This window comes from Ambystoma mexicanum, chromosome 6q (assembly GCF_040938575.1).
Source record: "Ambystoma mexicanum isolate Mex_15411 chromosome 6q, UKY_AmexF1_1, whole genome shotgun sequence".
NCBI lineage: Eukaryota > Metazoa > Chordata > Amphibia > Caudata > Ambystomatidae > Ambystoma > Ambystoma mexicanum.
The window spans coordinates 1,615,466,404-1,615,481,582 of NC_090937.1; the positions used below are offsets into that span (position 1 = coordinate 1,615,466,404).

A 15,179-nucleotide genomic window follows, 5' to 3' on the forward strand; every position below is an offset into this window, starting at 1 on the left:
ACATCAGGAGGTGGAGAGGCTGAGGAAGGAGTCAGAGTTCAGAGATTTATCAGGAGACAGAAGTGAGGTTAAGGATGATGGGGAAGTTGAGGGGGAGGTGTATCGGGAGGCAGAGGTGAAACATCAGGAGGTGGGAGGAGGAGAGGCCAGGAAGGAGTCAGAGTTCAGAGGTGAATCAGGAGGCAGAGGTGAGGTTAAGGATGATGCAGAGGTTGAGGAGGAGGTGTATCGGGAGGCAGAGGTGAAACATCAGGAGGTGGGAGGAGGAGAGACTAAGGAAGGAGTCAGAGTTCAGAGGTTTATCAGGAGGCAGAAGTGAAGTTAAGGATGATAGGGAAGTTGAGGAGGAGGTGTATTGGGAGGCGGAGGTGAAACATCAGGAGGTGGGAGGAGGAGAGGCCAAGGAAGGAGTCAGAGTTCAGAGGTTTATCAGGAGGCAGAAGTGAGGGTTAAGGATGATAAGGAAGTTGAGGAGGAAGTGTATCGGGAGGCAGAGGTGAAACACCAGAAGGTGGGAGGAGGAGAGGCTAAGGAAGGAGTCAGAGTTCAGAGGTTTATCAGGAGGCAGAGGTGAGGAGAGGCTAAGGAAGGAGTCAGAGTTCAGAAGTGTATCATGAGGCAGAGGTGAAAGATCAGCAGGTGGGAGGAGGAGAGGCTAAGGAATGAGTCAGAGTTCAGAGGTGAATCGGGAGGCAGAGGTGAGGTTAAGGATGATTCGGAGGTTGAGGAGGAGGTGTATCGGGAGGCAGAGGTGAAACACCAGGAGGTGGGAGGAGGAGAGGCTAAGGAAGGAGTCAGAGTTCAGAGGTGAATCAGGAGGCAGAGGTGAGGTTAAGGATGATGCCGAGGTTGAGGAGGAGGTGTATCGGGAGGCAGAGGTGAAACATCAGGAGGTGGGAGGAGGAGAGGCTAAGGAAGGAGTCAGAGTTCAGAGGTTTATCTGGAGGCAGAAGTGAGGTTACGGATGATAGGGAAGTTGAGGAGGAGTTGTATTGGGAGGCAGAGGTGAAACATCAGAAGGTGGGAGGAGGAGAGGCTAAGGAAGAAGTCAGAGTTCAGAGGTTTATCAGGAGGCAGAGGTGAGGAGAGGCTAAGGAATGAGTCGGAGTTCAGAGGCTTATCAGGAGGCAGAGGTGAGGAGAGGCTAAGGAAAGAGTCAGAGTTCAGAATTGTATCATGAGGCAGAGGTGAAAGATCAGCAGGTGGGAGGAGGAGAGGCTAAGGAATGAGTCAGAGTTCAGAACTTTATCAGGAGTCAGAGGAGAGGTTAAGGATGATGGGGAAGTTGATGAGGAGGTGTATTAGGAGACAGAGGTGAAACATCAGGAGGTGGGAGGAAGAGAAGCTAAGGAAGGAGTCAGAATTCAGAGGTTTATCAGGAGGAAGAGTTGAGGAGAGGCTAAGGAAGGAGTCAGAGTTCAGAAGTGTATTCAGGAGGAGGTGAGGTAAAGGACGATGTGTAAATTAAGGAGGAGGAGAGGATAAGGAACAAGTCAGAGTTCAGAGGTTTATAAGGCGGCAGAGGTGAGTTTAAGGATGATGGGTAAGTTAAGGAGGAGGAGGAGGTGTATCGAGAGGCAGAGGTGAAACAATAGGAGGTGGGAGGAGAATAGATTAGGGAAGGAGGCGGAGATAAGCTAAACAAGTGTAGAAGAGCACACCTTTTGTCAATTTCCCCTTTGTACATTCAGCGCTAGTTCTGTGTTACCGAAATGTATACTTAATTTTACCTGCCCTGGAGCCAGATCCTGGGCTACAGAACCAAATATAGTAGAAAAGCTTTTTGGATCCCTTTCAAACAAAAATGACCATCGCTCCAGGCACACTTTTAGGCATTAAACAATGCAAAATGATATTTATCTAGGTTGTGTTTCAACATTTATTATTTAATCTTGCTTAAATAAAGTAAACATAAACATCAATTAATTTCATTTTTGCTTCTTCAAAAAACAGTATATGAAAATGACAGTTCTAAATTGGAACAATTTCTAATGATTCTAAATGAACAGTTTAGATACAAAAAACACAAATGATTTCCTTCTTGTTTATATTCGGCATAAAGTGTCTCTTAACGTTCTAAAGAGAGTTAATTTCCTATTTTTCTCTTTCAAATTATACTGGTTCTTTTCTTTCAAAATTAATTTTTCTACTCCTGGTGAATTGCCTTCTTGTTGCTATGAATCTCTAATTCACTACGCTTTTCGGGCACATGACGCCCTTCATTAGGTGTGGACAAGTCTCTTTTTCGATTAATGATTTTCTGCAAATTAAATAAATGAATATTCTTGTCAATCGTGTTGCTCATTATGTTTAAAATATTACAGTAACTTTCATTTTACCTAAAGAAAGATATATATGTATCTTTTATCCTCGACCTGTGGACCAATGTCTGTAAAATTCGCCACTTTTTGCTGGGAAATTGCTTCTGTAGAGTTTTCGTGTAGGCTCTTTGCCTACTTCAATTCTTCAGATGGAACGGGGGTTAGCCAAATCTGTAAGTCAATAGATGGTACATTTTAATACTTTGCCCTTTCTCACTGCGTGGCTTTTGTACCGGGACCAGTCGCTACAATGATAGCGCTGTGCCCCAGTACAAAAACCTAGATTCTCTAGTGTATCGCCTTATGTATAGTGCTCTTCAATCTTGTACTTATTTTGCTCACCTATGCCGGAGAGCTGATGCAGAAAATGCCTTGGGCTTTTTGGAGTGTGACTTTCCACGGACGCTTCAATGGTTCTATGCTCCTCGTCACTGATATTGTGGATCTTTTCTCCCTGCAAAGCGATCAATTTTGAGTTAAGATTATATTCATTGCTCATATGCTGAATTCCCAAGTTGAGGACATATAGGCAACATCGTTTCCTCAAAAGTACTTTTCTGTTCTTTTAGGCGCCTTTGTTGCTTCACGTCGCACACCTTCTTGTCACCGTGTTTCTCTCGCATGCATGCCGTCTTTCTGTCACCATTAATTTTGTGTTCCTGGTGCGGCATATTCCGTTGTTAATTACACGTAGCTTATGCTCTACGGGCTGTCTCCTAATGTGCATGGTTATCTCGTCGTCTTCCGTTCCCCCTATTTCGCCTTGCCTTGTCTGTGGTAAGGGTTTGGAAATCGGCGTCTTCCTCCCTCGAGTTTCAAGTACCGCGTTGTTCCATTTGTTATGGCAAATAGATTGCATTTCCTGGTTAGTCTCTCTCCTTTCTAGAGGAGGTGACTTACAGCTTGCATTTGGCGGGCCATCTTGTAGTGTATTGGTTCTCCAGATTTTCATTCGTGTTTGGGCTAAAGATCTTTGATGGTCTGTTGATCTTTTTCGTTGAATTTCTCTGAATGATTCTTTCCCCATGATAAATCTGCTGAAGTTTTGGTTTCTATTGATGATTCACAGGAAACAACTTAAGTCCCAGTCTGCGTTCATACCATTTGGCTGCATGGAGTTGAGTTTTTCTATCCAGTATGTTTCTTTTTGGAGCAAAATTTTATTTAGGTTGCCTCCCCTTCTTGATGGTTTTACTTATTCCAATATGATAAATCTTATTTGAACAATGTTGTATCTCTCTTCCTTGAAGTGCTGGGCGACTGGAGGTTTCACTGCACCTGTCCTTACATTTGACTTGTGTTTGGACCATCTCGTTTTTGCCTTTCTTGTTGTCATTCCTACATAATATATGCCACAAGGACATCTTATTCTATATATTACGTTTTTGGAGTCACACGTGGATGTATGGTGGAGGTTAATCTTATACCCTTTGTGTTGATGGTTAATACTTCTATCCTTTATTAAATTATTACAATTGTTACAATTGTGACATGGTACTGTTCCTTTGTACTTGTCCAGACTTCCTCTTTTTGCCGCAAAATCTGCTTTGATCAAGTGTTCTTTGATAGATTTACTTTTGTTATAAGCAAAAAGCAGAGGTTCAGGGAAGGGTCTTTTCATCATTGGGTCAATGTGGTCCAGTTTTTTTTAATTATCTTCTTGATTTTGGGACTTTGTTGGGAAAAGGTAGTTAAATACACCAGCTTCTCACCTTCTTCTTTATTTTTGGGTTTCAATGGATCCGTTCCACTTGTCTTGCGCACTTTTTCAGCACTTGTGTTGATGTTCATTGGTTGATACCCTCTTTTTTCAAATTTGCTTTTTAGATATTTCGTTTTCATATTATATTCCCCGTCTTCCGATACGATGTGTCTATACCTTTGAAACTGGCTGATGAGTATGCCTGAGTATGCCTTCTATTGTCTGAGTATGCCTTCTATTGTCTGAGCATGCCTTCTATTGTCTGAGTATGCCTTCTATTGTCTGAGCATGCCTTCTATTGTCTGAGTATGCCTTCTATTGTCTGAGTATGCCTTCTATTGTCTGAGTATGCCTTCTATTGTCTGAGTATGCCTTCTATTGTCTGAGTATGCCTTCTATTGTCTGAGCATGCCTTCTATTGTCTGAGTATGCCTTCTATTGTCTGAGTGTCTTTCGTGGATGAAAGCTACTAGCATGTGATATGTTATTTCTGTCTGTCTGTTGTGTATATATTGTTGTCTCTAGTTTGTTTATTTTTTGTATACTTATACATCCAGATATTCAATTGTTTCTTTGCTTGTCTTTGTTGTCAATTTTATCCTTGATGCCATTGTATTTAGATGTTGGAAGAATGTCTCTAGCTCTTCTTGTGAGCCAATTTTTCATCACGGAAGATGTTCTTTTCTTCCAAGTAGGTCATGTAGGTATTGGCATAACTTGGGGCCATTGCGGCACCCATAAATGTTCCAGATGTTTGTATATAATATTTGTCTTCGAACATAAAGACATTTTTCTGTAGTACAATCTTCAATAGCTTTAGAATGAAGACCTTGTCGGCTTTACAATATGTGTCTGGTTTTAAAAGTAACCATTCCATAGCTTCTAATCCGCCTTCATGAGTGATGTTTGTATATAGACTCACGACATCCATAGTGAAGAGGATGTCTTGCTCATAATCAATTTCTATCATTTTGAGTTTATTCAAAAAATCGTTAGTGTCTTTAATGTAGGTCTTGAATTTCTGAATTGATGGTTGAATTGCTTGGTCTATATATGGGGCCAATGGGTCAAGTAGACTGTTTTTGCTCCAATGATTGGCCTTCCTGGTGGATTTGTCAGATTCTTGTGAACTTTTGGTAATCTGTATATGATTGGAATAGAAGGATGAAGATTTGTCCATTTTATTTTTCGTGAGATAGCTTATTAATTCATCACTTTCTGCTTCATCCAGCGTGGTCTGGATTATTTTCCATACTTTTTGTGGAGGATTTTCAAAAATATCCAGATAAGTATTTCCATCCGCTAATTGCCTTTCCACTTCCATTTTGTATTGTTCCGTGTTCATCACCACTAAGGCACCACCCTTATCAGCTGGTTTTAGTGTCAGATTGGGATTTTTCCAAAGTTTGTCCAACACCTGTTGTTCTCTTTTGGTAAAATCGTTTTGGTTCTTTTCTGATAGTTGAGTTTTTCTAGGTCTTTCAGAACTTGTTTTTGGAACACAGCTAATAGAGGATTTTGAATCGGGCCATACATGTGCTTTTCAGTCTCATTTCTAGGTATTTACAGTCCTCCTTTGGAGTTCCCCATTCACAGGTATCAAAAAACAATTTCAATCTCATTTTCCGGGTTAACTTGAAGAAGTCAATCTTCTCTTTGAGAAGTGAGCTACTGTAATTGGGGACAAACGAGATGCCCTTTTATGGTTTTTTTTTCAGAAATGTTCATGACTAATTTCTCTTTTGCGTGAAGTTCACTTTCCGGGTTGGGTGTTTTCTTCTTGCCTCTTCTTGTTTTGCCCGGTCTAAAAAAGATGCAATATTCTCTGATGGTGATTTGGTTACCTTTGATGTCGATGGTACTTGTTTGTCTCTTTCTGCCGGTGTTTGTTGCTCCTGTTCAGGTGTTTCTGATTCTCCACTGGATGCTTCTGATGAGCCGCTACCTGTGGTTGGTGTTCTTTTATTGTAAGGTGTCCTTCCACTCTTGGAGTTATCCTTCTGTTGGTAAGAGGAGCCGGAGATAAGGAGCAGAAGGACGTATCTCAGGATGTAGAGATGAAACATCAGGAGGAGGACAGAAGAGAAGGTCAGGAAAGAGGCGGAGTTGAGGAAGATGGAGTTTAGCCAGAGGAGGAGAACAATGGTGAAACCAGGAGAGGAGGAGGTGAGGCTAAGTAGAACATCAGAGGTGGTGCAATTGCAGAGTAGAAGCTTGGGGAGGGTGGTCTGTGGTTAGAGGGAAAACCCTGATATGAAGGGATGGATCCCGAGGTAAGTAGTGGAACGAGCTAGTGGTAAAATGGCGAGGACGCTATGCCAGGTCTAGAGGTAAGGCAGGGCAGGTGGAGAGAACCCAAGGCTAATGAACTCCAGGCCTATCCTCCACACATGAAGCCTACTGAGCCAGTCACCAATCAAACATGCCGCTTTTCTCTGAGCCCAACACATCTAAGACTGTGGAACACTGTTATATGAGATGTGTTGAACAACTCGGTAAAGGCTGGCTGAAGAAGACCCCGGTGTCCCTCCTGGTCTTATCCAGCCAGGCAGCTTCACCCAATATCATCTTAACTTAGAAAGGTCTATGAGACATTGCACTGTCCCTTGTGTAGCCCCACCCATAGCCACTGGGTAAGGTATGGGAGGCACTGTCACCCGTGTGCCGGAAGTCCCACCCATAGCCACACAGGTACTGTCACCCGTGTGCCAGCAGTCCCACCCATAGCCACTTGTAAGGTATGGCAGGCACTGTCACCCGTGTGCCGGCAGTCCCACCCACAGCCACGGGTAAGGTATTGCAGGCACTGTAGCCCATGAGCCGGCAGTCCCACCCATAGCCACTTGTAAGGTATGGCAGGCAATGTCACCCGTGTGCGGGCAGTCCCACCAATCCCACCGATAGCACGTGTAAAGTATGGCAGGCACTGTCACCCGTGTGCGGGCAGTCCCACCAATCCCACCCATAGCACGTGTAAAGTATGGCAGGCACTGTCACCCGTGTGCCGGCAGTCCCACCCATAGCACGTGTAAGGTATGGCAGGCGTTGGCACCCGTGTGCCAGCAGTCCCACCCATAGCCACTTGTAAGGTATGGCAGGCACTGTCACCCGTGTGCGGGCAGTCCCACCAGTCCCACCCATAGCCACTTGTAACGTATGGCAGGCACTGTCACCCGTGTGCCGGCAGTCCCACCCATAGCACGTGTAAGGTATGGCAGGCGTTGTCACCCGTGTGCCGGCAGTCCCACCCACAGCCACGTGTAAGGTATTGCAGGCACTGTCACCCATGTCCCGGCAGTCCCACCCACAGCCACATGTAAGGTATTGCAGGCAGTTCACCCGCGTGCCGGCAGTCCCACCTACAGCCACGGGTAGGGTATTGCAGGCACTGTAGCCCATGAGCCGGCAATCCCACCCACAGCCACTGGTAAGGTTTTGCAGGCACTGTCACCCGTGTGCCGGCAGTCCCACCCACAGCCACTGGTAAGGTATTGCAGGCACTGTCACCCGTGTGCCGGCAGTTCCACCCACAGCCACGGGTAGGGTATTGCAGGCACTGTAGCCCATGAGCTGGCAGTCCCATCCACAGCCACATGAAAGGTATTGTAGGCAGTTCTCCCGCGTGCCGGCAGTCCCACCTACAGCCACGGGTAGGGTATGCAGGAACTGTAGCCCATGAGCCACAGTCCCACCCACAGCCACTGGTAAGGTATTGCAGGCACTGTCACCCGTGTGCCGGCAGTCCCACCCATAGCCACTGGTAAGGTATTGCAGGCACTGTAGCCTATTATCTGGCAGTTCCACCCACAGCCACTGGTAAGGTATTGCAGGCACTGTCACCCGTTTGCCGGCAGTCCCACCCACAGCCACTGGTAAGGTATTGCAGCCACTGTAGACTATGAGCCGCAGTCCCACCCACAGCCGCTGGTAAGGTATTGCAGGCACTGTCACCCGTGTGCCGGTAGTCCCACCCATAGCCACTGGTAAGGTAGTGCAGGCACTGTCACCCGCGTGCCGGCAGTCCCACCCACAGCCACGGGTAGGGTATTGCAGGCACTGTAGCCCATGAGCCGGCAGTCCCACCCACAGCCACTGGTAAGGTATTGCAGGCACTGTCACCCGTGTGCCGGCAGTCCCACCCATAGCCACTGGTAAGGTATTGCAGGCACTGTAGCCCATGAGCCGGCAGTCCCACCCACAGCCACTGGTAAGGTATTGCAGACACTGTCACCTGTGTGCCGGCAGTCCCACCCACAGCCACTGGTAAGGTATTGCAGGCACTGTCACCCGCGTGCCGCCAGTCCCACCCACAGCCACGGGTAGGGTATTGCAGGCACTGTAGCCCATGAGCCGGCAGTCCCACCCACAGCCACTGGTAAGGTATTGCAGGCACTGTCACCCGTGTGCCGGCAGTCCCACCCACAGCCACGTGTAAGGTATTGCAGGCAGTTCACCCGCGTGCCGGCAGTCCCACCTACACCCACGGGTAGGGTATTGCAGGCACTGTAGCCCATGAGCCGGCAGTCTCACCCACAGCCACTGGTAAGGTATTGCAGGCACTGTCACCCATGTGCCGGCAGTCCCACCCACAGCCACGGGTAGGGTATTGCAGGCACTGTAGCCCATGAGCCGGCAGTCCTACCCACAGCCACTGATAAGGTATTGCAGGCACTGTCACCCGTGTGCCGGCAGTCTCACCCACAGCCACTGGTAAGGTATTGCAGGCACTGTCACCCGTGTGCCGGCAGTCCCACCCACAGCTACTGGTAAGGTATTGCAGGCACTGTCACCCGCGTGCTGGCAGTCCCACCCACAGCCACTGGTAAGGTATTGCAGGCAGTTCATCCGCGTGCCGGCAGTCCCACCCACAGCCACGGGTAGGGTATTGCAGGCACTGTAGCCCATGAGCCGGCAGTCCCACCCACAGCCACTGGTAAGGTATTGCAGGCATTGTCACCCGTGTGCTGGCAGTCCCACCCACAGCCACTGGTAAGGTATTGCAGGCACTGTCACCCGTGTGCCGGCAGTCCCACCCACAGCCACCGGTAAGGTATTGCAGGCAGTTCACCCGCGTGCCGGCAGTTCCACCCACAGCCACGGGTAGGGTATTGCAGGCACTGTAGCCCATGAGCCGGCAGTCCCACCCACAGCCACTGGTAAGGTATTGCAGGCACTGTCACCCGCGTGCCGGCAGTCCCACCCACAGCCACGGGTAGGGTATTGCAGGCACTGTAGCCCATGAGCCGGCAGTCCCACCCACAGCCACGGGTAAGGTATTGCAGGCACTTTCACCCGTGTGCCGGCAGTCCCACCCACAGCCACATGTAAGGTATTGCAGGCAATTCACCCACGTGCCGGCAGTCCCACCCACAGCCACGGGTAGGGTATTGCAGGCACTGTCACCCATGTGCCGGCAGTCCCACCCATAGCCACTGGTAAGGTATTGCAGGCACTGTCACCCATGAGCCGGCAGTCCCACCCACAGCCACAGGTAAGGTATTGCAGGCACTGTAGCCCATGAGCCGGCAGTCCCACCCACGGCCACTGGTAAGGTATTGCAGGCACTGTCACCCGTGTGTGGCAGTCCCACCCACAGCCACTGGTAAGGTATTGCAGGCACTGTCACCCGTGTGCCGGCAGTCCCACCCACAGCCACTGGTAAGGTATTGCAGGCACTGTCACCCGTGTGTGGCAGTCCCACCCACTGCCACTGGTAAGGTATTGCAGGCACTGTCACCCGTTTGCCGGCAGTCCCACCCACAGCCACTGGTAAGGTATTGCAAGCAGTTCACCCGCGTGCCGGCAGTCCCATCCACAGCCACGGGTCGGGTATTGCAGGCACTGTAGCCCATGAGCCAGCAGTCCCACCCACAGCCACTGGTAAGGTATTGCAGGCACTGTAGCCCATGAGCCGGCAGTCCCACCCACAGCCACTGGTAAGGCATTGCAGGCACTGTCACCCGTGTGCCGGCAGTCCCACCCACAGCCACTGGTAAGGTATTGCAGGCACTGTCACCCGTGTGCCGGCAGTCCCACCCACAGCCACTGGTAAGGCATTGCAGGCACTGTCACCCGTGTGCCGGCAGTCCCACCCACAGCCACTGGTAAGGCATTGCAGGCACTGTCACCCGTGTGCCGGCAGTCCCACCCACAGCCACTGGTAAGGCATTGCAGGCACTGTCACCCGTGTGCCGGCAGTCCCACCCACAGCCACTGGTAAGGTATTGCAGGCACTGTCACCCGTGTGCCGGCAGTCCCACCCACAGCCACCGGTAAGGTATTGCAGGCAGTTCACCCGCATGCCGGCAGTCCCACCCACAGCCACCGGTAAGGTATTGCAGGCACTGTCACCCGTGTGCCGGCAGTCCCACCCACAGCCACTGGTAAGGCATTGCAGGCACTGTCACCCGTGTGCCAGCAGTCCCACCCACAGCCACTGGTAAGGTATTGCAGGCACTGTCACCCGTGTGCCGGCAGTCCCACCCACAGCCACCGGTAAGGTATTGCAGGCAGTTCACCCGCATGCCGGCAGTCCCACCCACAGCCACGGGTAGGGTATTGCAGGCACTGTCACCCGTTTGCCGGCAGTCCCACCCACAGCCACTGGTAAGGTATTGCAGGCACTGTCACCCGTGAGCCGGCAGTCCCACCCACAGCCACTGGTAAGGTATTGCAGGCACTGTCACCCGTGAGCCGGCAGTCCCACCCACAGCCACTGGTAAGGTATTGCAGGCACTGTCACCCGTGAGCCGGCAGTCCCACCCACAGCCACCGGTAAGGTATTGCAGGCACTGTCACCCGTGAGCCGGCAGTCCCACCCATAGCCACCGGTAAGGTATTGCAGGCACTGTCACCCGTGAGCCGGCAGTCCCACCCATAGCCACTGGTAAGGTATTGCAGGCACTGTCACCCGTGAGCCGGCAGTCCCACCCACAGCCACAGGTAAGGTATTGCAGGCACTGTAGCCCATGAGCCGGCAGTCCCACCCACGGCCACTGGTAAGGTATTGCAGGCACTGTCACCCGTGTGTGGCAGTCCCACCCACAGCCACTGGTAAGGTATTGCAGGCACTGTCACCCGTGAGCCGGCAGTCCCACCCACAGCCACTGGTAAGGTATTGCAGGCACTGTCACCCGTGAGCCGGCAGTCCCACCCACAGCCACCGGTAAGGTATTGCAGGCACTGTCACCCGTGAGCCGGCAGTCCCACCCATAGCCACCGGTAAGGTATTGCAGGCACTGTCACCCGTGAGCCGGCAGTCCCACCCATAGCCACTGGTAAGGTATTGCAGGCACTGTCATCGGTTACGCAGAGTGTTGAGGTACCATCATCTTGCATTGTTATCTCCCTGCTACTTATTTACTGGGCTCCATCATGTTGTCAGCCACTCTTGTCTTTACCGCTCACTGTTATTTGGGTGAAGCCAATCAGGTTCATTAGAATTAGTCAATGTGTTATGTTATTATGTGCAATTCCATACTACAGTCTAGTGACCTCTGCAGCGCCCATCCCTGCACATCCAATCTGCATACACCGCTACAGGTCCATGTCCATGGCAGCTTCGTGATCTACAGCGGGCTATCATGACATAACATAGCATGACCAATATCATATCATACATGTAAGCTTACCTACCTTATTCTTTCAGATGGGTCTGCAGTTGCTACCTGTGCTCCTCCTGATGCAGGCCATGCGTGGCGCATGGCCTCTCAACACCTGGCCAGAGAACTGTAAGTGTGCCCTTTGCGAATACCCTTCTCAATTGCCACTAGTCTCTGTTGATGATCAGTGCCGGGCAGAGCTGCGCTGTGGTGTGCTACTCTCTGCTATACATACTAAAGTGCCAGGCCATACAAAATATGGTGCTGTGATTACCTGTGTGCATGATGCGATAAGTCATTTATAACATGCCTGTACACAGTGTACACAGTGTACTGTATAGGTGCCAGTGTTTCTAACACAGTCTCATGCACAGGGGGCCGCCACTCTTCACGCCCAGATCTTTTTGCCAGATATGTGCCCGATTTATTTATTTATTTATTTATTTATTTATTTATTTATTTATTTATTACATTTATGAAGTGCACGAAGCAGCCCTTGGGCATCGTGGTGCTGTTACAAGGAGGCTTGCGCGGTTACACATGAATGAAAGCCTGTCTGTTGTTCGTGCTTAGCGCCTGCTGGCCGTGAAAAGGGACATTACAGGTTATGGGGATGCTGGTTTGTTGCAAGTGCGGCTGGTAAGATAGCTCAGCGGGCTGAGTACTCGCTTCTGTGATCTATGTGTGTTCTGCAGGTCGATAAATGAGTACCAACTTTGGTTGGGATGGTTAATGTATGCAAATATGTTCTATGTACAGCGCCTAGGCATAAGAGCTATAGAGTTAACAAATAACTATCTTTAACATTTTCCCCTTTACTGCATCACTCACTCTGGCTGCCATATTGTAGGCCCCCTCCAAATCTTCATGCCCCCTGTAAGATTTTCTGGGCCACAAAGTCCTTTTAAGACCAGATCGATGGTGGCCCAAGATTGCATGCATGTCACAAGGCCTTAATCACCATGGAGATTAAATCCCTCCTCACTGCCCCAGAAGGATGATCATGTGCTGCTTTCCGTCCCTGAACTGCGCGCCCCGTGTACGGGCTGGACAGCCTTGTCTGTAGTACTGACGGTGCACTGGGAAAACTGCAACAAAAGTGCCAACGCTCCAACTAAGCAAGGATGAAGCTGGAGACCATGCAAAAATGGGCAGACTGGAAGTCCCTGGAGGTCCACATCAACACGTTCTAATAGGATGGGAGTTCCCCGATCTCCTCTTGTCCCTCCTATGGTAGCTGACTTATGACGCTATCAGTCGTAGGTCATAGGGGACCCGCCAGTAGCAGGAGAACCCATTTTATGATATCATATTTTATTTGTATCGCACTCGTACACAAGTGTTTCAGAGCGCGACTAGGCAAGGGAGGGGAACAAGGGAGGACACGGCACAACATAAAAACGATCTTACTAGGCCCAGTGACACTGAGAACGCGCAAGTGCATGGAAAAGGGAAAAAGTGCATGGAAGGCGGAGAGTGAAAAGTGCCGAGCCGAGGAGCGCAGATAAATAAAATAAATAAAAACAAATAGAAAATTGAGGCAAACTGTGGTAGTGCAGCCAGCAAGTGCTGTGTTTAAGGCAGCAGACTGGGTAAGTCTGAATAAGTGCAGAAAAAGAACAAAAATTGGGGGGGGGCTGTATGGGTACAGATACAGTCCCCAGTGCAAGGGGTGGCCAGGAGGCAGTGCAGGAAGGTAGCAGGGTGAGCAGGTACCTGGGCCCAGAGGACAGAGGGTGGCCAGGTGCACAGTGCCAAGAGAGCAGATCAGCAGGGGAGAAGGGGAGCGATGGCAGAAGCAAAGAGGAAGCTCTTGAGGTGCTTCCGGAACCGGAGATGGTTCTCCTCAAGTTTCAGTGTGGCAGGAAGGCTGTTCCAAAGAGAGGCCCTAGCCGAAGACAGAGATCTACCCCCAGCTCATTTCTTTGAAAAATGATTGCCCCGTAGGGAGTTAGAGGTAGAGGAGTGAAGAGCTCAAGAGGGAAGGTATTTGCGGAGGGATAGCAAAGGTATTTTGGACCCAGGCCCCAGAAAGCCTTGTGGATAATGCAGAGGGTTTTGAATTTAATCCTTGCATCCACTGGGAGCCAATGGAGAGATTTCAGAGCTGGAGAGATACGATCCCAGGGCTTAAGGCCAAGGACAAGTCTTGCAGTCCTGTTCTGGATAAGTTGTAGAGGGCGGAGAGTAGAGGCAGGTAGATTTGGAAGGAGGCTGTTACAAAAGTCCAACCGAGAGAGAACAAGAGCGTGGGAGAAAGTGAGCTTCTGAGGGAAGGAGAGGAAAAGAAGAATACCTCTGAGGAGGTGCAGTAGGAAGTATGAGTTTTTAGAGACCTCAAAGATATGGGCCGAGAAGGAAAGTGTGGAGTCCAAGATGACCCCAAGGTTCTTAGCCTCGCAGGTAGGGGTAGGAGGAGGGCCAAGGGTGGCCGGCCAGACAGTGAGGGATGAGTGTGCCGATGAGGAGGATCTCCGTCTTGCTGGCATTCAGACAAAGATCATTAGTGGCACACCAATCTTGAATGGCAGTTAGGCAGTCAGAGATGAGAGAGGGGGAGGAGGTGTGTTAAGATGGATTTCTTAACTCTGTCCTTGAGGGGCAGAGGTTCAGAAGGCCAGCCTAGTTTCTTGGAACAGGGTAACCTCTGGACAAGCCAGACCAATCAAGGTAGCGATCGCGGCGGTCAAGACTAGGTCTCAAGAAGGGTGAGGGTGACTGAAAGCCCGCAATGAGCACACAAAGCAAGGACATTTACAAATTACTCCAAGCAGGTGTTATATTAAAAATATAGACACATTTATTACAAGGCCTTTGTAACATTGACCGTAGCGAGAAATCACAATAAAACTCAAGTAAACCAACACATCACAATCAAATACAATATATATACAATTACCAACGAGTCTAACGAGTTAGACACACAAAATGTGCAGACCACCTAGATGGGGAGGAAAACAGGCAGTGCGAATAATAGTTAGACCCAGTCCGCCTTCAGAGGCACCTAACTAGAAGGAAGTCCGAGCTCTACGAAGAGTGGAGTCTTGAGCTCAAAAGTACCTGCACACGCGGGTGCCAACGGGCAAAGGGGGGTCTCCTCGAGGGAATCAGAAAGTTCAGTTCGGTGAACAAATGAAGATGAACAGAGCTCCGCGACTCAAGCGCAGCCTCCACTGTGGGCAGAAGCAGAGCGCGAGTACGGAAAGGCGTTCTGTTTGACACAGCGGGGAAAAGCTATGGGCTACTGCAGGAGGTCGACCAGTTCCTAGCGATGCTACTCACCGGTCCCCGATGCAGGCAGACCCAGGCTTCTCCGCGTCAGTTTCAGGGCTGTCAGGGTCAGATACGAGCAGGGGATGTCTCGGCGTCGTGTAGATTCCACGGCAGCAGAAGTTAGAGTTGAGGTTGTCCCAAACGCAGTGAACCCGCACAGTTTGTTACCACAGCAGGGCAACGGAGCGGCCCTGTGTATTTCAGCCCAATGTACACTTCTCACTTCAGACCTGGGAATGCCAAGTGTACGAATCGTGTGAGAGTGGCAAGGACTCGTAATAC

The 15,179-nt window shown here is 50.0% G+C and overlaps 1 protein-coding gene across 1 annotated transcript in view; it reads left to right on the forward strand.

Moving 5' to 3' along the window:
• The first annotated feature begins 11,675 nt into the window (after positions 1-11,675).
• LOC138515666 (interleukin-12 subunit beta-like) overlaps positions 11,676-15,179 on the forward strand; it is a 51,850-nt gene continuing 48,346 nt past the window's right edge. The window contains exon 1 of the mRNA XM_069630347.1: positions 11,676-11,753. Coding sequence (XP_069486448.1) covers positions 11,705-11,753 — 49 coding nt within the window. The 5' untranslated portion in view covers positions 11,676-11,704. The remainder of the gene's footprint in view (positions 11,754-15,179) is intronic.